Below are 23,356 nucleotides of genomic sequence, written 5' to 3'. Positions count from 1 at the left end.
TTCAAAATCTTTACTAGTCAGGGAAATGCAAATTAAAACAACTGTGAGGTTCCATCTTATACCCATCAGAATGGCTAAGATCAAAAACTCCAAAGATAGCTTAATTCACAATAGTCAGAAACTGGACACAACCTAGATGTCCCTTGTCCTTCAGCTGAAGAATAGATAAATATCTAAACAATGAAATACTATTCAGCTACTAAAAACCAAGACATAATTATTTTACAGGCAAATGGATGGAACTTGAGTATGTCATCCTGAGTGAGGTAACCCAGTCCCAAAAGGACTGGCATGTACTCACTTATAGAGTGAGTAAGTAAAAAAATAAAATTAAAAACTAAATTAAGAGAAAAGGCACAACTGAAAACAATAACATGATTTCTATATTTGAATTTTGTGAATCACTGCCCTTTTAGTACACCTGACTTAGGAACATGCCTAAGATTCCATTTCCAGGTCATTATATTTGGCTTGCGGTGTCATTTACATAACAAGCATACTGGTTCCTTTCATTGAACTATAATTCCTGTAATGTCTTTATCATTATTTTTCTATACTATTATTATATAAGAAATACCTTCACTTATCTTAAAGGCACATTTGTCATGTTTTTATAGCCTAATATTTTTTTCATTTAAACTTAAGAAGAATGGAGAGGGTCCTAGGTTGACCAGATGCTGTTTGTATTCTGATGTTAATTCTGCTGCCTCAAGAGGGGTTGCCCCCAGTGAGCATGTACTTAGGTGATCTCATGTGAACCTTCTCCCCATTTTAACTGGGCAATAAAGGCTAGAGCCTATGGCTAGGCAGTGGAGGGGAAAGGTGAGACTGGGTTTGACTGGTAGCAAGTAGAGAAGATAAGAAGACCAGTAGGAAAGAAAAAAAGACTGAGGAGGAGGAGGAATCCATGATGCACCAGAACCACGTGGCCAGGAGAAACCTCAAGTAGCAAGGGGTCTTATAGCTGAGGAATAAGGTAGTATAGTGTTAGATCTGCCCAATCTAGCTAGGCACATAGCTTATAGTTATAATAACTGCATTGTTTGGGTTTTATATGGGCTTATTGAAGTTGGAAATTCCTGCAACAGTCCTGGGACTGGTGAAGTGTAGGACAAATGCAAGGCTGAAGTCCTGTTGTCTAGATGCTGTCTGCAACACTGCAGACAAGGGCTCACAGATGCATCTCCCACCACACATGAAATATATTGCATTTAAAATGAGATGAATTTACCCTTAGCTGTTTTCTTTCTTTAGAGATATGAGGTAGTTCTTTCTTCAAACAGGTATCATATTTATTTCTTTCAAATATTTCACAAAATGCTTCTTTTAATTCTTCTTTGATGAATTCTTTTAGAGGCACACAATGGGATTCACCTCGCCTGCCCTCATCAGTTTGCATCAAGGGCTCTTCTGAATAGGAAGGGGAACTGTCATGGTCACTTTCGTAGTTTTTCTTTACTTTTTGTTGTAGAGATGTTCTCTGATGGAGGAAAAATGAAGGGTTAATTTGCTTGGTTTCCCAGCAGATGTTCATTTTCTTAAGGAGATTGTCTTTAAAATTACTCTTTTTAAAAATCACAGGGATCCAGAAAAAGTTAAAAGTATTTAATTTTTTTTGGGGGGGAGGTGGGTTTTGAGACAGGGTTTCTCTGTGTAGCCCTGGCTGTCCTGGAACTCACTCTGTAGACCAGGCTGGCCTCGAACTCAGAAATCCACCTGCCTCTGCCTCCCAAGTGCTGGGATTAAAGGCATGTGCCACCACCACCCAGCTAAAAGTAATTAATTTTTTAACACTTAAACTTTTTAATATATACTCAGGTGGTCTTAAGTCACATGACTTAACTTAGCCTTTGAATGAACTAAAAATCATTAACCTGTGGCCTTAATTGTGTCAGTGTTGTTTGGAGTAAACTAATGTCATGCTGTGTCACATATCCAAAAACATAAATTAGGTGAGATTTAACATGAAAAAACAATTCTCACATCCAAAGATTTGACCTCACCTACCTCTCTCATCAGAGAACTTGTAATATTGCTCCTTAAAGTGTTTATTAAACTATAATTCTCTTTCTCAAATTAATGATTATTATGTCTCAAATTGATGACTTTTAGGTACATATATAAACAGAAGAAAACAATTTTAAAGCATCATATAAGATTTTTACTTCAGCTAAAAACTTAGCTTAACTATTTTCTTTTTTTTTTTTTTTTTTTTTTTTTTTTTTTTTGGTTTTTTCGAGACAGGGTTTCTCTGTGTAGCCCTGGCTGTCCTGGCACTCACTTTGTAGACCAGGCTGGCCTCGAACTCAGAAATCCGCCTGCCTCTGCCTCCCGAGTGTTGGGATTAAAGGCGTGCGCCACCACGCCCGGCTTAACTATTTTCTAATTTTACTATGTCTACACTTTATAAAGTGTTGTAGTGGGAAGTCATATTTCATTTTTAATATCACATATTAGATTGGCTTGAGATCACAAACAGTCGAATAGAATCTTTCCCCTGCTGACCAAACACAGACCTTACCAGTGAGAAGGACCTACCTGTAAGTCTGCAGTTCCTTTAGAGGTACCAGGTAGTAGCTCCTCTTTAGGACAAATAATAATTCTAGGCTTTTTAACCTGTTCATGAACCACCTCCTTTAAGTCCCTTCTTAAGAGGTCCTTCAGCAAATTCACCTGCTCCTGCTGTGTCTCCTTCACCTGTGCTTGAAAAAGAGCCACCTGTTCAGTGCATATTTGCGTTAATTCATTCCTGATTAGTTCACTAATTTTCTTCGCATCCTTTCTAAGGACTTTCCTCATCCTTGCAAGCTCTGTAGCCAATTGCTCCTTCAGTATTTCCTTTATGTCATTTTTGAGGAGTTCCTTCAGTTGCTCATGGTGCCAGTCAACTTGCTTCTTTATGTCATCATTCCTCTTAACTGAAGAATGTCTTGAATGCATGTATGCATCTTTTCTTTCATGTTTCTTCTTTTTCTCTGCCATTTTCTGATGAGGAGGAAAAAAAGAGATTAATTTGTTTGGCTTTATTCTCAGATTTGTTGTTGTTGTTTTGGAACACTCATTTTCAAAATGATATTGTCCTTACAGGTTATAGGAAACAGAAAAGGAAAATAGGACGTACATTTCAACAGTTCTTCATTTCTATAGCTACTTACAAATCATTAGGCTATCAACAGCAACTGAAAATGATTTATCTACACCAAGAGTAGGAGACAAATGATGAATCAGCAAACTTTCCCAGTCCTGATTGAAATAAACATTGTCAGGAGCCATTGTGGGACAAGCTAATAACTAGCAAGTGATCATCCTGAAATGGCCTGCTTCGGATTATTAATCTGTGACAGGCTCACTTTTATTAAGCAAGGCTGTAAGTGATTAAATTTAGGAAAGATTCCTGCTATTAATGTGCTTTTCCTGTTTTTATTAAACATATATAACAATCACTAAGTAATAGCACACCCCTTTGGAGCAGATCTCTGCAGATCCACAAAGATGTACTGTCTTGTAATTATGCTATATAGACAAATAAGTGACTTAAGTCTTAATAATGGTCCTGTAAGAATTCCTAAAATTATATCTGTGATTATTAAACTTTTATAATGGGACTGCTATTAGGTCCTTTTCTGATAGTCAAAACTGCACTGACAACTCTCCCAGTGTCAACCTATAATTGCTCTTAGATATTAATCAGACTTTCTCCTACTCAGAGCACCTTCCAAGAGGTTGTAAAACAATTATTCAAAGGTCATAAAAAGAGAACTAACAATTTATTATAGGTGATAGGACAGAAGATAAAATATCAACTGGGTTTATCTATATGAAATTTCACTAATAAATTAGTTATGGTTTTAAACATCCAGTGAGCTCAGACAGGTGATGAATGTTTAGCCAGATAATTACTCCTGATGGATATACATGTAACATGGAACATGTAACATGGATAGTCATGTAACATGGATAGTCACTGTTGTAAACTTCTATTTCAATTTATGATTTGATTTTTTGTGTGAACGTATAATGAACTTTGTAACATTTGATGATGTATTCTGAAAGGTGTATAAGTACTGAGGACAAAAGAAGACTACAATTTTTTCCTTTTCCCCTCCTGGAAGAATCTTTTCCCTTACTAGAATTTTTGCTCCTTTCTCCACTTAGAAGAATTTTTTGCCTTTCCCCACTTGGGATCTTTCTGGTTTTCCCCTTAATTAGCTTTCATAGGAAACTTTTTACTACTTAGTAATAAATGCTATAGTCATTTTTCTAAGTGTACATTTTTCTCCCTGCAACTTCTGACTAGCAGGCTGAAAATTAGAGCCGAGCAGTTTCTGCTGAGATAGAACAAAGACCACATTACTTAATCCCCGCACTGTTAGGCTACAGGTGTTAATCGCCTAAGCCCTTTACCCTCAGAGAGAGCCAGAAAGTTTAGTTTTAGCAGTTATCATCAGCATTTCAGTAGAGTTAGAGAACTAGAACGTCCTGAGACCCTCAGACTTGAAAGCCATCACCAGAATTGCCTCTGTCACCACCCTCTCTGGGCTGGGAGGCTCCCAGCAAAACATATTTTATGGTATGTTAAATTTACCAAAAATAATGTAGTTTTAACATAACAAAGCAATTCTCAAACACAAAGATTTTACACCCCCTCACATCTAAAAAATTGTAATCCAGACTCTACATACAAATATTTTCTGGATATTAGTAAACTTTAAATTATGCAAATGATTTATAACCCAAATCAGTAAGCCCATTAATAAAGCAAAGCAAATTCCCTATTTTAGTAATGAAAATAGATAGACTTAATTGATGGCAATAATCTGTAATGCTTGAGAGTCTATGGGATCTCACAGGCCAACAAATCTGAGCTAACCGCTTCTTGACAATGGACTTTGTATTGTTAACAATTGTTAACCTGTGGTGCCTAAGAAGTGTCTTAGTTGCCCTGATTTAAATAACCCCATTTTAATTTTTATATATGAATATGTACATATATATACATGTACATGTATAAATGTATGTGTACATACACATATATGTATGTATGTAGAGAGACATATATTTGTGACTATATTTGTATGTGTGTGTGTGTGTGTGTTTTAGGCATACATAAAATGTGTATACATGTCTTGAATATTTGCATGTAGAGTCTGGATTACAATTTTTTAGATGTTGGGGGGTGTGAAATCTTTGTGTTTGAGAATTGCTTTGTTATATTAAAAATTATGCAATTCACTATTTTTGGTAAATTTAGCACACCGTAAGATACATTTATTTCAAACAGCACTGAGGAAGTTTACTGTTATACAAATGTATATGTTTGTGTGTGTGTGTGTGTGTATATATTCATATGTGTGTGTTCTTTAGATGCTCTTTATGCACTGCTACCAGGCTAAGTGTGTCAGTGTTGATTTTATCTCTGAGCACAGGCACTAATGGCAATTAGAAACGGAGAGAGAACTAAATCTTTAAACTTGCCGTGAGTGTGATTGGAAAGAGACTACAATTTTAGTCCCAGGGAATGAACTCTTTTAGCCTACCCTCATGTGCTGAATATTACAGACACATTTTTCATAATTTCACTCACTTAATCAGGAGGCTTAAACTTACCACACATATATCATTAGGGGACATTATACAGGTGAAAGAATGCAAATTATTCCAAATAAAATTTACCTCAATTGTTGGTAATCTACAGATAAGGTTTAGCAGGGTTCTACTAGCTTCTAAGAGTTGGTTTATGTAAATGTGCACCTAGTTGTCTTCATGTGTGTGTTGGAATCCTTGGAGGCATGAACCAGCCATCATAACCCTTAGAATTTGAATTAAAGGTGGTTGTTTCTGTGCGGATGCTGGGAACTAAACCCAGGTTCTTTTAAAATAGTAGTAAGGGTTTTCAACTCTGAGTTCTCTCTCCATCCCTTTAAAACTAAGTGTTACAGTTTATGTGTAAATATATTATACCTTATGAAATATTTCTAAATAACTTTTCGGCAAAATTTAGTCAAAAACAAAGATACAAGGGTTTATGAAGGAAAATTCAGGTATAATTGATATGGATTGCAAATAGAATGATAAACTGTCCAAGTCATGTATACATTTCAGGAATGAAAATAAAGAGAGGGATATAATATGTTTGAGAGTAATGTATAACTTATCCAAATACAACCACTATATGCTTTACAGAAATATGGTTATAGTATAAAGGAAGTACAAGATTTTGTTAGCATAGAAAAGGATTCCAACACTGAACAACAACCACTATCTTGTAAGCAAATGTTCTTAAATCAGCAACTTCTAATGCCAGATAATGAAATCCTATATTAAAGAATTAACATGTAATTCAAACTTTCTTAATATAAACTAATATAAAACATCTTGAAAATGCTAAAATCTTCATCACTGTGTATGACAAAGCAGTGTTAAGATACTTACAGAGGGGGAGTAGATGACATTTGCTGTGAGTTGAGTAGCTACACCCATTGAGTCTTATCAACATGAATGCCTAAAAATGACCTGAACAAATCATCTTCCCTAGGGAAGAGCCTCTCCAAATGAAATTATCTAATACTAGTGGCCATCCCTGAGATCATATATGTACATGTAAAATTATACTAATTGAGTATGTTGTATTTATGTACTTCAGAATGTGTATGTATGTATGTATGTATGTATGTACCATATAAGTATTTAACAACTAAAGAAAAAGAGGCTATGGATTTGATAGCAAAGGGGTCTTATGGGAGGAGTTGCTTGGAGAAAATGAAAGGGAAATAATGATGTAATTGTATCATTATTTCAAAAACTTTTAATTAGAAGCAACAGCACAAATTGGATCTTTAGCAAGCAGATGGACATATGTGCCTCATATATAAAAGAAAATGTGTATACACACTCGAAGCACACTCAATTCAACTCCTTATAGGTAACTGAAAATCCATAATGTTGAAGAAATCTCTGAAATTTTGATGGCGAATTCAGTTCATGTAAGCAACTATTTGTATCATCTCTGGGCCACATTTCTGTTTTGGAGACTTGATTTTGAAATAGTATGTACAAAGCAAATACATGAATGTGAAGTATGTTCTTATTTTAATATCCAGTTTTCTCTAAAGAGCTGTAAGATGAGATGGGGTTGGAATAAATGGCTAAAAGGATGTCCCACTTTGCTTTCTAATGCTGTGGTAAAGAGTATGACCAAAAATAACATGGGGAAGAAAGGGATTATTTGACTCCTATATCTCAGATCAGAATCTTTTGAGGGAGATCAAAACAGAAACTCAAAGTAGGAACTCAAGTAGAAGCCATGGATTCTTACTTAGCTCCTTGTGTCTTTCTCAACCTGTTTTCATATACAACCCAGGACTGTCCACCAATGGGTAGTACTGTCTATATTGAACTGTGCCCTCACACTAATTATTAAGCCAGAAAATACCCTACACTCTTGCCTACAAGCAATCTGATGAAGTCATCTTTGCAACTAAAGTTTCTCAAGGCCATAATATTTACTTGGTTGGAGAAAACAGATGATAGAGCAGAATAATGGGCAGACAAAATTCAGAAGAGGATAAGAGCCAATGTCTTCGGTTTGTTACATGAAATCTGAAGCACTCAGAAATGTTTTGAGCATTTTGTTTTTGGTTTTGTTTTGGGTTTTTTGTTTTTGTTTTTTGTTTTGTTTTTAACTCTTGCTACCGCCTTTACCTGGGACCACACCGCCAAACTCTTGCCCCTCCTGGGTCCCTTTTGTTCCACCAGCCTTATCTCCAGGATTGGCCACTTCCAGCACTAACCCCTCTACTCTTCCCACCTGTCTTTGCAGGGAAGGCAGTGTGGGTTCACTACCAGCCCACTCCTGAGACTCTTGAATCCTCCGGTAAAAGACACACACACACACATTTGGTATACACATTTACCTTAAATTGCCTGCTAGGCACAATTGATAAGCACAAATATCTCCTGCCTGGAAATGTATGCCCTATCTCTGTCTCTACTGCCCTAATCTTAGTGGCTTGTTCCACTAAGCCCCTATCAAACATCTTTGGCCACCTGCCTGTAGTGGAGGCTGCAGGCCCTAACTACCCCTTACATGATTCATGATTGCTGTGTCCTTTTTCCTCCAAAGCATGGCAAAAAAAAAAAAAAAAAAAAAACCTCTCTCCTTTCTTGAGTCTCCTCCTGGGACTCAGAAGTCCCAGCTGTGCCCTCCACCCAGCAATTGGCCCCCAGCTTTCTTTTTTTTTTTTTAATTAGGTATTTTCCTCATTTACATTTCCAATGCTATCCCAAAAGTCCCCCATACACTCCCCTACCCACCCATTCCCACTTTTTGGCCCTGGCGTTCCCCTGTACTGGGGCATATAAAGTTTGCAAGTCCAATGGGCCTCTCTTTCCAGTGATGGCCAACTAGGCCAACTTTTGATACATATGCAGCTAGAGTCAAGAGCTCCGAGGTACTGGTTAGTTCATAATGTTGTTCCACTTATAGGGCTGCAGATCCCTTTAGCTCCTTGGGTATTTTCTCTAGCTCCTCCATTGGGGGGCCCTGTGATCCATCCACTAGCTGACTGTGAGCATCCACTTCTGTGTTTGCTAGGCCCCAGCGTAGTCTCACTAGAGACAGCTATATCAGGGTCCTATCAGCAAAATCTTGCTAGTGTATGCACTGGTGTCAGCGTTTGGAGGCTGATTATGGGATGGATCCCTGGATATGGCAGTCTCTAGAAGGTCCATCCTTTTGTCTCAGCTCCAAACTTTGTCTCTGTAACTTCTTCCATGGGTGTTTTGTTCCCAATTCTAAGAAGGGCCCTCAGCTTTCTTTATTGACAAATCAAGGATCAATTGGGGAATGGGACCCCCTCTACACAGAAAACTTAGCACAACTGAGTCAATGTACACATAGAGAAAGGTGAACTTACTTGTAAAGGTGCATAGGGACATAGATATTTACATATGTAAATATCTATAAAATTCAATAAATGTATACTTTTGATTCAAACATATATAAAACCTAGATTATTTAATTAAAAAAAAAAGCAAAGGAGAAATAGCCAGTGTATTCAGCTATTTGATTAGGTAAGTCTAGAGTGGAAAAACTATAGTGCGATTTTCATTTTAGTCACTTGACCCTGGATATGTTTGGTTTACTGGACTTTGCTATGTGTCTACTAATTACCAGTTCCTTATAATATTGTTTGTTCTATTATCTCTTGCAGACCCACCATGTTGGTTCTTTTCATGTCAACGGTAATGATTCCTGGCCTTTATTTTTACTATTATTTACTTTCAGCATTATTTTAAGCATTTTTTCTTATGGTACTAAAAGCATGTTTGCTTTTCAGTTTGGAATCTTCAGAGTCCAGTTTGTTTTTGCTTAAACCTTAGATGATGACTGACTATTGTATTCCTAGAACTGTGGGCATGAAGGAAATGAAAGTCATTTTCATGATTTGGGTTTTGCTGTTGTTTGGGAAATATCTACCATACTGCAGAGATAGGCACACCAGATGATATCTTTTCCTTCACACTCAAATATGCAGTTTTTCAGATCAGAGGGAAGAGAATTACCTTAAAGTGTTTTCTTTGTTTGGGCTTATCAGGAATTGGTTCTTTGTTGGAACAAACATTCCTTTCAGAGTTTTCATACATTTTACAGATTTTCTTCTTTAAATCCTGCCTGAGCAGTTTGTTAAAATGTGCATACTGGAGTGCACTCAGCTGGGCCCACTCCTTCTCCTCACTCTTTTCTGTAGAGAGATCTTCTGATTGTGTAGATGTGTATTCTCTGTCATAGTTAGTCCTTACCTTTTGGTTTGGGGACATTTTTTGCTGAGGAAAAGATGCAAGGTTAATTTGATTTGTTTTATTCTGAGTGTTTTTTATTTGGAGTGCTTATGTTTGTAAAATGACTAACTTTATAAAACAAAGGTTTTGGACACACAGAAAGCAGAAAATGGTAATTAACAGGTAAATACCTGAAAAAAATTAAATTAGGTAAGAGCCTGTAATTTCCACATTCAGTGTTTCAGTGCTGCTTACCAGGTACCACCTATAATGATAGAAAAAAATTATAACAGGTACTAGCCAGAAAAGTATCAGGGAATAGTAAATGACAATGTCTTCAGGGCAGAGTACTTGTAAGGCATAATTCATACACAAGGAAAAGATAGCCTTAATTGTAAACTTCACATGATTTCCAGAAGATATATTTTTAAGACATGCTGAACTTATAAATAAAAATGTGATATATATATATATATATATATATATATATATATATATATATATGTGTGTGTGTGTGTGTGTGTGTCATACTATACATATATAGTGGAAATATTTATATAGGCCTATAGTAGTTAAAAGAATATGTTACTAACATGGAAATGTTGATCAGTGGAATAGAATTTGAGGGCCCACATACAAACATACAACCTAAACTCATATAGCCCGCTGATTTTTCACAAAGAGGCCAATAACACAGCTTGTTGTAAAGACAGCATCTTCAACAAATGGTAGTGATTAAACAAGGGGGATACATGTAGAAGAATGAAATTTGATGCTTATTCTCTCACCCTGAACAAAACTAAAATCCATTTAAGTTGAGGATCTTAATATAGATCTGGGACCCTGATAGATATACATGTTTCAATTTCAATAGCCATAGAGGTCAGCATTAAACTGACTCCTAATGACATACCCATCTCGTCCATTCAGCCCATAGATTAGTGTGTGTACATGTACACTCATCAGAGAAGATTCTTTTTGCAATAGATGGTTATTGACAGAGACACTTGTCTTTTCAAAATGCCCTAAATGAAACACCTATCCCCCATATCTTCCCCTGGGGTTCATGAATCATTGCAGAAGAGTGGAGAAAAGAATATAAGAGCCAAAAGTGATGGATAACTACAAAAAAGCAATATTTTCGAAAGAAACAAGGTAGTAGAATATATGAACTCCACAGCAGTTGTGATAATGAGTGTAAGACCAGTGTGAGCCCAAACCACAGAAGGGAAAAACAATCCAATATGAAAAAGCAAGGTGAACATGAAGCATCATCCCAGCTAATGGCAGTAATTGCTGCGAGGAGAGGGAGAGTTAGTTTTCTTTAAGGGTGTATGTAACCCCTGTCAGGTGACTCATATTTCAGTAGGTAGCAACACAAATCTGACTCTAAGAAATTTAGAGGAAAAAACTGAGAATACAAAATTGATTTGTAGAAAAGAGGGATGTAATCTTTGAGAAAAATGTAAGATGAATGTGATCAAAATACATTGTATGAAATTCTCAATGACCTAAAAAGAAATGAAAATCTAGACAAATTTCTGAAACATTTAAAGTAATTCAGGGTAGAAAGGTTAAAAAAAAACAAACCACGAGAATTCGATTGTCCCCATGCATACCTCTTTAACTACAGAAATAGGTTGTCTTCTTATTTCAGTTGCCTGCTTTGTTGCTTTGAAGTGTATAAACCACTGCACTTGGGTTTACTAGATTTAAGTACATATCTAATATCAAATTTTCAATTATTTGTGTTTTGACTTGCTTACATCAAATATCATTTCAACCATAACAATGCTCCATTCCCTTACTACTATTATTGTCATTTATTTTTGTGTCAGTGCTAGAATTCTTATTTGTGTTTAAACCATACAGCTTTAAGATTTGTTATTCTCATAGCTTAAATTATTTTCATATAAATCTTGGATGATGACTAACAAGAGTGTTCCTGTGACAAAGAGAACAAGCAGGTACAAGGGCATGTTAAAGGCCAGGCTCTTTTGTTTGAAAACCCTCTGCAGTACCTCAGAGAGACCTTCTACATCCATACTTCATGAAACAGACCATTTTCAAATTAGGGGGGACTACTTACCACTGAGTGTGTTCTTCCTGCAGAGGTAGAACTAGGTAATGGTTCTTCATCAGAAGCTTCAGATTCAGAGTTTTCAGTACCTTCTTTCATCCTCTCCTTCAATCTTTCCTTGAGGTACTGGTTAATAAATAAATACTGTGTTGCAACTAGTTGGGCCCATTTTTCTTCATTTGAGTCCTCAGATGGGGGCTGAAAATGGACAGTTGTATATTCCATGTTACACTGATTTTTTTCTTGGTCTTAAGCTATTTTCTACATATAAGAAAGCTAGAATATACATTTACTTGTAGTACTCTCAGGTTTGGTTTGTTTGTTTGTTTGTTTGTTTGTTTGTTTGTTTTGAGGCATATGTCTTCAAATGATTCTTTTTCATTTAGTAGCCACCAGATAGTAACAGAAAAAAAAAATAGAACTAGTAACATTTTCATACTTGCTTGTCGTTATAAATGCTTAGCTACTCATAGATTAATGGTCTATCATTAAAAAGTAAAAATAGTTACATCCTCCCCTCACATATGCATCTCAACACCCAAGGATATACTTTAGACCCTAAATCTCTGGCTTTAGCTGGTGAGTGCTTCCCTTTCCTCCCACCTCTGCCATATCCACACCCTTAGGCATAGCTCCAGACCATGGCTTACATTGGCTTTGCCTGGTATAGGCCCAGTCTAGCAGCTCATGCACAAGCTTTATCTGGCCGAGCTCCAGTCCACAGCTTTGGTATTTGTCCTACTAAAACAGGCTATTTTACCAGAAGCAATCTAGAGATTCAATGCAATTATAGTTGAAATTCCAGTGGAATTATTCACAGAAATTGGGGAAAGATTTTTTAATCTTCATATAGAAGCATAAAAGACGCTAGATAACCAAAATACTCAAGTAAAATGAACAATGCTTGGAGTGTCACTATAAATGATTCCAAGTTATTCTATAGAACCATAGTAATAAAATCACCATGGTACTGACACAGACACATTCAGAGATCATTGGAATAGAATAGAGAACCTAATTATAAGGCCATGCAACTAAAGCCACATACTTTTCAACCAAAACATCAAAAATACACATTGGTGTAAATGTGGCACAAAGATTAAGAGCATATTCAATCAGTTTTGATTTGGACTTGAGGCCTTTTTCATAGGCAATAAGTCATTCTTAGTAATGAAAACCAGGCCAAAAGACAGTGACTTTGGAAGTCACAGACCCTAGGAAGGAAGCTAATGGTGTTGTCTTGATAAATGGACATGTTCTCAAGCTGATTTCTAAAAATTTATGGTTATTCATATAGAAGAGCACTTTTCAAATTAGTGGGTTTTATTGTAGAGTATGTTTTTTCTTCAGAGGTACTAGGTAGTAGCTCTTCTTCAAAAGCAACATTAATTTCAGTTTTACCCGAGAGCCTACAAACCATCTTTGTTGTCTCTTTTTTGATGAGGCTGTCACTCTGAATATTCTTTTGCACCAGCAACATATCATCACTATTATCCTCAGAAGGAAGTCCCAAAGGTACAGATTCTCTATAAAACATCTCTATTGCTAAGTCTGGAGATAGATTCTGCAGAAGAGAAGGTAAATAATTAGTTTCCTTGATTTCATTGCCATTTTGTTGTTTGTATTTAGAAGTACTTGTTTTTAAATGACATTATCCTTCAGAGTCATAGGGGATAGACATATCAAAATAGAAACAAATTAGTATTTAATATCTAAATATCTCTGTAGATGCTTAGCTATTAACACAAAACACTTATTGAGAAGTCAGGATAATTTAAATTAGCCTGGGATAGAAGCAAAACAGAAACCTCAAACATAACTCACTTTGGATTGGAATAAACAAATCTAAGTATACATTAAGTTTGCAAAAAAAAATGAATTATATGGTTTTTCACATGGCAAAGCAATTTGTGCATTAAAAGATTTTATACAACTCTATCTGAAATGTGGAACATTGACTTAAGACACTTAAGGTAGGAATCCATCACAACATGAAACTACATATTTAAAGCACCAGGAAAGAACTTCTTTTCCTCAGATCTAACCTACTGACCATCAGTACCACGTTGTTCATAATTTCAAACACCTAGGTAGTATCTCAAAGTTGAACTAATCTTCATCTTATAAGGAAACTATACACATAACTGCTATCAGGAAAAGAAATTGGCCTTGAGCCTGCCCAGCTAGAGAAGCAAGTTCCTTCTGGTTTGTACCTGCACCTGACAGTGGACCCTATGCTTGAGATTCCCGCCCACTAAGCCCACACCCAGACAAAGCTTGACCCCAGGAGTTCTGACACATTCAGGGCAACAGGTGAGGCACTAACCCTCACCACCATACCTGGCTTAACTGGGACTCACAAGACCCAGAGGACACAGAAACCTCACCCAGCCAGAGACACGGTTCCCTCCAGTTTGCATCTGTACCCAGGAGCAGAGCCTATGCTCTGATTCCCACCTACTCAGCCCATACCCAGATGCAGCTAGACCTCCAGGAGTCTTGACACTTACAGGATCAAAGGATCACAGGCTCCAGTAAGAGATGACAGCAAGGCCAGGTAACACCAGAGATAACCAGATGTTGAGATGCAAGTGCAAGAACATAAGCAACAGAAACCAATACTACTTACCAACATGAGAATCCAGTTCTCCCACCAAAGCAAACTCTGGATATACCTGAAAAGCAAGATTCAGACCTAAAATCCCATCTCAGGAAGGTGATAGAGGACTTCAAGAAGGACATAAATAACTCCCTTTAAAAAAAAAATACAATAGAACTCAGGTAAACAAGTAGAATCCCTAAAAGAGGAAAGACACAGATCTAAAGAAATACAGGAAAACACAATCAAACAGATGAAGTAACTGAACAAAACCATCCAGGATCTAAAAATGGAAATAGAAACATTAAAGAAAATACAAACAGAGACAATCCTGGAGATGGAAAACCTAGGAAAGAGAGCAAGAGTCACAGATTACAGATGCAAGCATCACCAACAGAATACAAGAGATAGAAGACAGAATCTCAGGTGTAGAAGATATCATAGAAGACATTAGAAAATACAAAAAGTAAAAAGCTTCTAACTCAAAATATTCAAAAAAATATCCAGGAAACAATAAAAAGACAAAACCTAAGAATAATTGGTATACAAGAGAGTGAAGATACCCAACTCAAAGGGCCAGTAAATATCTTCAACAAAATTATAGAAGAAAACTTCCCTAACCTAAAGAAAGAGATGCTCATAAACATACAAGAAGCCTATAGAACACCAGATTGGACCAGAAAAACTTTCTTCCTGTCACATAATAATCAAAACACCAAATGCACAGAACAAAGAAAGAATATTAAAAGCTGTAAGGGGAAAAGGTCAAGTAATATATAATGGGAGACCTATCAGAATTACACCAGACTTCTCAACAGAGACTCTAAAAGACAGAAAATTTTGGGAGAGATGTAATACAGAACCTAAAATGCCAGCCAGACTACTATACCCAGGAAAATTCTCAATTACCATAGATGGGGAAACCAAGATATTCCAAGACAAAACCAAATTGAAAGAACACCTTTCGAATACCCAGCCCTACAGGGGATACTAGAAGGAACACTCCAATACAAGGATGTAAACTACAGAAAAAAAAATCAAGAAATTACTCAAAAGATGAGAACCACACAAACATAATTCCACCTCTGACAAAAATAACAGGAAACAACTATAATTGGCCTTTGATATCTCTCAACATAAATGGACTCAACTCCCCAATAAAAAGACATATGCTAACATACTGGATATGTAAACAGGACTCAGCATTTTGCTGCTTACAAGAAACACACCTCAGTAGCAAAGACAGCAATTACCTAAAAGTAAATGGCTGAGAAAAAAAATTCTAATCAAATGGTCACAAGAAACAAGCTGAAGTAGCCATTCTAATATCCAATAAAATAGACCTTCAACCAAAAGTTATGAAAAACTATGGGGAAGGACAGTACATACTTGTCAAAAGAAAAATTAACAAAGATAAACTCTCATTTCTGAACATCTACGCCCCAAATGCAAGGAAACACACATTTGTAAAAGACTGTTACTAAAGATCACAGCACACATTGAACATCACACAATAATAGTGGGAGTCTTCAATACAACACTCTTTCCAATGGATATATAATGGAAACAAACTAAACAGAGACACAGTGAAAAATCAGAAGTTATGAACCAAGTGGATTTAACAAACATCTACAGAACATTTCACCCTAAAACAAATAAATATACCTTCTTCTCAGCACCTCATGGTACCTTCTCCAAAACTGACCATATAATCGACAACAAAACAGGCCTCAACAGATACAAGAAGATTAAATTAATCTCATATTCTCTATCAAACCACCACAGACAAAGGCTGGACTTCAATAACAACAAAAGCAACCAAAAGCCAACATATACATGGAAACTGAACATCTCTCTACTCAAAAATAAATTGGTCAGGGAAGAAATAAAGAAAGAAATTAAAGACTTTCTAGAATTTAATGAAAATGATGGTGAAAGACTCCGAGAGGAGCCCCTCACTCAGGCCTCAGGACACCCATGAACTCACGATAGACCAAGTTTGTTGCAAACCACATGAGGCTTTATTCGGGGAAAGCAAGAGCTCTGGGGAAGACTCATATCCCACGCAGGGGTAGAGAAGTCGACCTCAAGGGGAAAGAGGTCCCAGTTTTTATAGGCCCTCAGGGGGGAAAGGAGAAGGGGGAAAGTAGGGGATTTCCAGATCTAAACAATGTCTATTCTCAAGAAATGGGTATGGGAGGGGTACAAGGAAAGAGTCTGGTGCAGGTGTAGCAACTCAGGATTGGCTGGGCTGTGGTTGCTGGGGAGATTTTCTGACTCTTTCTCAGCAACCAATATCACAAACACCTGGCAATGGGCTTCATCAGTGGGCACACACATGGGTCAAGGAATGCTCAAAACATTGGCAGACACACAGGCTCAAGGAGTGGCCAGAGCATTGTGCACCTCTATTTTTTTAAATCAGTGAAGCTAGTTCTGCTAACACTGACGTCTATCTTGCCAATTTCAGGGCTTCTGTGTCCTTTTACATTCTGTCAGGATCTTTCAATGGCACAACATACCCAAATATATGGGACACAAAGAAAACAGTGCTAAGAGGAAAACTCATAGCTCTGGGTGTCTCCATAAAGAAATTGGAGATACCATACATTACCCACTTAAAAGCACACCTGAATGCTCTAGAACAAAAAGAGCAATACACCCAAGAAGAGTAGATGGTAGAAAATAAACTCAGGGCTGAAATCAACCAAGTAGAAACAAAATGAACTATACAAAGAATCAACAATACCAGGGGCTGGTTCTTTGAGAAAATCAACAAGATAAATAAACCCTTAGACAAACTAACTGGAGGATACAGAAACAGTATTCAAATTAACAAAATCAGAAAAGAAAGAGGAGCCATAATATCGGAAACTAAGGACATTCAAAAACTCATCAGATTCCACTACAAAAGCCTATACTCAACAAAAATGGAAAATCTAGATAAAATGGATGATTTTCTAGACAGATGCCAGGTACCAAAGTTAAATCAGAATCAGATAAACGGTCTAAACTTAAACCCTAAGGAAATAAACTCAGTCATTAGAAGTCTTCTAACCAAGATAAAGTCCAGGACCAGATGGTTTTAGTGCAGAATTCTATCAGACCTTCAAAAAATACCAAATACTTCCACAAAATAGAAACAGAAGAAACACTACCTAACTCATCCTATGAAACTACAGTTATGCTGACACATAAAACCACACAAAGACCCAACAAAGAAATCCTTACACCAATTTCCCTTATGAATATCAATGCAAAAATACTCAATAAAATTCTAGCAAACAGAATCCAAAAACACATCAAAACCATCATTCACCATGAACAAGTAAATTTCATCCCAGGGATGCAGGGATGGTTCAATATATTGAAATCCATCAATGTAATCCACTATATAAACAAACTCAAAGGAAAAAATCCATGGGATCTTAATAGATGCTGAGAAAGCATTTGACAAAATACAACATCCCTTCATGTTAAAAGCATTGGAGATAATAGGAGTTCAAAGTCCATATCTAAACATAGTAAAAGCAATATACACCAAACCAATAGACAATATCAAACTAAAGGGATAGAAACTTGAAGCAATCTCACTAAAATCAGAGACAAAAAAGACAAGTAATCCCACTCTCCTCATATCTATTCAATATAGTAATCAAAGTTCTAGCTAGAGCAATAAGACAACAAAAGATCAAGGGGATACAAATTGGCAAAGAAGTAGTCAAGGTTATCATTATTTACAGATGATACAATAGTATACATAAGCAACCCCAAAATTTCTATTAGAGAACTTCTACAGTTGATAAACAACTTCAGCAAAATGCCTGGATAGAAAATTAACTCAAATGAATCAGTAGCCTTCCTTTATACAAATGATAAACAGGTTGAGAAAGAAACTAGGAAAACAACACCCTTCACAATAGGCACAAATAATTAAAATATCTTGGTGTGACTCTAATCATACAAGTGAAAGATCTGTAAGAGAAGAACTTCAAGTCTCTGAAGAAAGAAATCAAAGAAGACCTCAGAAAAAGGAAAGATTTATCATGCTCATGGATTGGCAGGATTAACATAGTAAATTGGCCATCTTACCAAAAGCAATCTACAGGTCCCATCAAAATTCCAACTTATTTCTTCACAGAGACACAAACAGAAATTCTCAAATTAATCTGAACTATGAAAAACCCCAAGCTAGCAAAAAAAATTCTCAACAATAAAAGAACATCGGGGAGAATCAAGCTGTACTAGAGAGCAATAGTGATTTAAAAAAAAAAAATTACATGGTATTGGTACAGATACAGAACAATGGAATAGAATTGAAGACCCAGAAATGAACCACACACTTATGGTCACTTGATCTTTCACAAAGGAGCTAAAACCATCCAATGGAAAAAAGATAGCACTTTTGAAAAATGGTGCTAGTTCAACTGGAGGTCAGCATGTAGAAAAATGCAAATTGATCCATTCTTATCCTGTTATACAAAGTTCAAGTCCAAGTGGATCAAAGACCTCCACATAAAACCAAATACACTGAAACTAATAGAAGAGAAAGTAGGGGAAAGCCTCAAACATATGGGCACAAGGGGAAATTTTGTGAACAGAACACCAATGGCTTATGCTCTAAAATCAAGAATTGAGAAATGGGACCTCATAAATGCAAAGCTTCTGTAAGGCAAAGGACACCGTCAATAAAACAAAAAGGCAACCAACAGATTGGGAAAAGATCTGTACCAACTCTACATCTGATAGAGGATTAATACCTAATATATATAAAGAACTCGAGTTAGACTCCAGAGAATCAAATAACCCTATTTAAAAATGTGGTACAGAGCTAAACAAAGATTTCTCAACTGAGGAAACTCAAATGACTAAGAAGCACCTAAAGAAATGTTCAACATCCTTTGTTATCAGGGAAATGCAAGTCAAAACAACCCTGAGATTTCACCTCACACAAGTCAGAATGGCTTAGATCAAAAACTCAGGTGACAGCAGATGCTGGTGAGGATGTAGAGAAAGAGAAACACTCCTCCACTGCTGCTGGGATTAAAAGCTGGTACAACCACTCTGGAAATCAGTCTGGCAATTCCACAGAACATTGAACATAGTACTACCTGAGGACCCAGCTATGTAGCAGAGGATTGCCTTTGGTCCTGCGAAAGCTCGATGCCCCAGTATAAGGGAATGTCAGGGCAGGGAGGCTGGAGTGGGTATGTTGGAGGAGGAGAACCTTCATAGGAGCAGGGGGAGGGGAATGGGATAGAGGGTTTCTGGGAAGGGAAACCGGGAACGTGGATAATTTTTGAAATGTAAATACATAAAATATTCTATAAAAGAAAAAAGAAATGTTCAACATCCTTAGTCATCAGGTAAATACAAATCAAAATAATCCTGAGATTCCATATCACACCAATCAGAATGGGTAAGATCAAAAACATAGATGACAGCAGATGCTGGTGAGGATGTGAAGAAAGGAACACTCCTCCATTGCTGATAGCATAACGAGCTGGAAAACCCATTTGAAAATCAATCTGGCTGTTCCTCAGAAAACTGGAAATAGTTCTACCTCAAGACCCAGCTCTACCACTACTTGGCATATATCCAAAAGAGGTTCCAATGTATAACAAGGGCACTTGTTCCACTATGTTCATAGCAGCTTTATTTATAATTGCTGGAAACAACCCAGATGTCCTTCAACAGAAGAATAAATACAGAAGATGTGGTACATTTACATAATGGAATACTACTCAGCTATTTAAAACAATGACTTCATGAAATTTTCATGCAAATGGATAGAACTAGAAAATATCATCCTGAATGAGGTAACCCAGACACAAAAGAACACATGTCGTATGTACTCACTGACAAGTGGATATTAGCCCAAAGGTTCAGAATACCCATGATATAACCCACAAACCATATGGAGCTTAAGAAGAAGGAAGATCAAAGTTTGGATGCTTCAATCCTACGGAGAAGATTTAACAAAATAATCGAAGGAGGTAAAGGAAGGGAGGGACCTGTGAGGGAGAGAGGAAGGGGAATGAAATGGGGGCAGGATCAGGTATACGAAGCAACAGGAGAGAAGTATGGAGGGTCAGGAAATCAAATATGTAGCAGTGGGTGATGGGGAACTGGGAATAGCCACTAGAATGTCTCAGACACCTGGGAAACAAGAGGCTTCCATTATCCACTGGTGATGACTTTAACCAAAATACCCAACAAAGTGGAGGTAGACCACCTCCAACAGATAGGCATGGCCCCCAGCTGAGGGATGGCGCCACCCACCCATCTCAAAATTTTTAACCCAGAATTGTTCCTGTGCAAAGGAAAGACAGAGACAAAAGAAAAGAGAAGAGAAGAGAAGAGAAGAGAAGAGAAGAGAAGAGAAGAGAAGAGAAGAGAAGAGAAGAGAAGAGAAGAACAGAACAGAAAAGAAAAGAAAAGAAAAGAAAAGAAAAGAAAAGAAAAGAAAAGAAAAGAAAAGAAACAGAGACTGAAGGAAAGGTCATCCAGAGACTGCCCCACATTTTCATTTTCCAGAGACTATCCCATTTTCAGACAAAGAACCCCGACACTATTGCTGGTGCCAAGAATCATTTGCTGGCAGGAGCCTGTTATGGCTGTTCCCTGAGAGGTTCTACCAGAACCTGACAAATACAGATGCAGATACTCACAGCCAACCATTGGACTGAGTACAAAGACCCCAACAGAAGAGCTAGGTGAAGGACTGAAGGAGCTGAAGAGGATTGCAATCCCATAGGAAGAACAATATCAACTAACCAGATCACCCAGAGGTCCCAGAGACTAAACCACCAACCAGAGTAAGGAATCCATGGCTCCAGATACATATGTAGCTGCGGGTAACCTTATCTGACATCAATGGAAGGGGAGGCCCTTGGTCCTGTGGAGCCTTGATGTCGAGCATAGGGGATTGCTAGAGTGGTGAGGTTGGAATGGGTGAGTGGGTAGAGGAGTGCCCTTATAGAGGGAAAGGGGAGGAGGGAGAGGGGGAATGAGACAGGGGTGTTATTGAGGGTTAACCAGGAAGGGGGATATCATTTTAAATGTGAACAAATAAAACAATTAATTTTTTCAAAAAGAAAAAAAATAATAAATTGGCCTTAAGTCTATGGTGTTTCTAAAAATAAAATTTATCTTGAAATCACCAGTGATTAAAATAGTTTATGTTGCACTTCCTGTGGGTGTCAACTCTGGGTCCCCTTGAGTGAGAACTCTGCCAACAGTCCCACAGTCCCCAGAGGACTCTCCACAAGATCTTAGGATCTCTGGTGAGGGGAACACAACATCGGTTCCAATGCTGGACCTGAATCAGCAGCAGGGAAGCAGAAAACTTGCCTGACCAGGGAGGGGCACAAGTCCCTTCCGGTCAGCGCCAGCTCCAGGTCACCTTGGGCGCAAATCGGCAGACAGTCCCAGAGGACTCTCCACTCGATCTTAAGATCACCAGTGGTTGGAACAGAACATTGGTTCCAATCCAATGGTGACGGGCTTGTGACAGCAGGAGCAAGGACACGGGAGTCCTACCTGACCAGCATCTCATGTTCCTCCTGATCTGTACTGGTATACCTTGGTTTCGAACACAACAGACAGTCCCCCAGTCCTCAGAGGAGACATCACTTCCAGGAGCTGTAACACGCCCAGGATCTTAGGATTCCGGGATCCTAGGATAACAGAAGGTTGGTCACACTAGTATCTCAGAGTCTCAGAGGAAGCTTGACTGCCAACAACTGTGACACACCCAGAATCTCAGGTTCACAGGAGCCCAGAATCACAGGATCACAGAGAAAGCTGGACTCTGAGGAGTCCTGAATCAACCGGGAATATAGGAAGGACAGGCTCCAATCAGATATATTGAGGGCAGCAAGCACTTGAGATAATCAGATGGCAAGAGGCAAGTGTAAGAACAGAAGCAACATAAACCAAGGTTACATGGCATCATCAGAACCAAACTATACCACCACAGCAAGTCCTGGATACAACATCACACCAGAAAAACAAGACATGGATCTAAAGTCACTTCTCATGATGACGATGGAGGACTTTTAGAAGGAAATACAGGAAAACACAGGTAAACAGCTAGAAGCCTTTAAAGAGGAAGCAAAGTATCCCTTAGAGAGTTGGAGGAACACAATACCAAACAGATGAAAGAACTGAACAAAACCATCCATGATCTAAAAGTGGAAGTAGAAACAATAAAGAAAACCCAAAGGGAGACAACTCTGGAGATAGAAACCCTAGGAAAGAAATCAGGAACCATAGATGTGAGCATCAGCAACAGAATACAAGGGATGGAAGAGAGAATCTCAAGTGCAGAAGAGTCCATAGAAAACATGGACACAATAATCAAAGAAAATGAAAAAAGATCCTAACTCAAAACATTCAGGAAATCTAGGACACAATGAGATGATCAACCCTAAAGATAATAGGTATAGATGAGAATGAAGATTTTCACCTTAAAGGGCCAGTAAATATCTTCAACAAAATTATAGAAGAAAGCTTCCCTAACCTAAAGAAAGAGATGACCATGAACATACAAGAAGCCTACAGAATTCCAAATAGACTAGACCAGAGAAGAAATTCCTCCTGACACATAATAATCAGAACAACAAATACACTAAATAAGGATAGAATATTAAAAGCAGTAAGGGGAAAAGGTCAAGAGAGATATAAAGGCAAACATATTAGAATTACACCAGATTTCTCACCCAAGACTATGAAAGCCAGAAGATCCTGGACAGATGTTATATAGACACTAAGAGAACACAAATGCCAGCCCAGGCTACTATACCCAGCAAAACTCTCAATTACCATATATGGAGAAACCAAAATATCCCGTGACAAAACCAAATTCACACAATATCGTTCCACGAATCCAGTCC

At 37.5% G+C, this 23,356-nt stretch overlaps 1 protein-coding gene across 1 annotated transcript in view; it reads right to left on the bottom strand.

Moving 5' to 3' along the window:
• The window catches only part of LOC110312009 (uncharacterized), a 142,245-nt gene that overhangs the window by 10,132 nt on the left and 108,757 nt on the right, over positions 1-23,356 (bottom strand). The window contains exons 13-16 of the mRNA XM_085832137.1: positions 13,278-13,424; positions 11,870-12,058; positions 2,539-2,985; positions 1,232-1,480 (exon numbers count right to left, since the gene is read on the bottom strand). Of these exons, the coding sequence (XP_085688263.1) occupies positions 1,232-1,480; positions 2,539-2,985; positions 11,870-12,058; positions 13,278-13,424 (1,032 nt within the window). The remainder of the gene's footprint in view (positions 1-1,231; positions 1,481-2,538; positions 2,986-11,869; positions 12,059-13,277; positions 13,425-23,356) is intronic.

This window comes from Mus caroli, unplaced genomic scaffold (genome assembly GCF_978045245.1).
Source record: "Mus caroli unplaced genomic scaffold, Mus_caroli_1 scaffold_17, whole genome shotgun sequence".
NCBI classification, from domain to species: Eukaryota; Metazoa; Chordata; class Mammalia; order Rodentia; family Muridae; genus Mus; species Mus caroli.
Note: the sequence above shows the minus strand (reverse complement) of the source record. Positions and strands in the feature narration are given on the sequence as shown.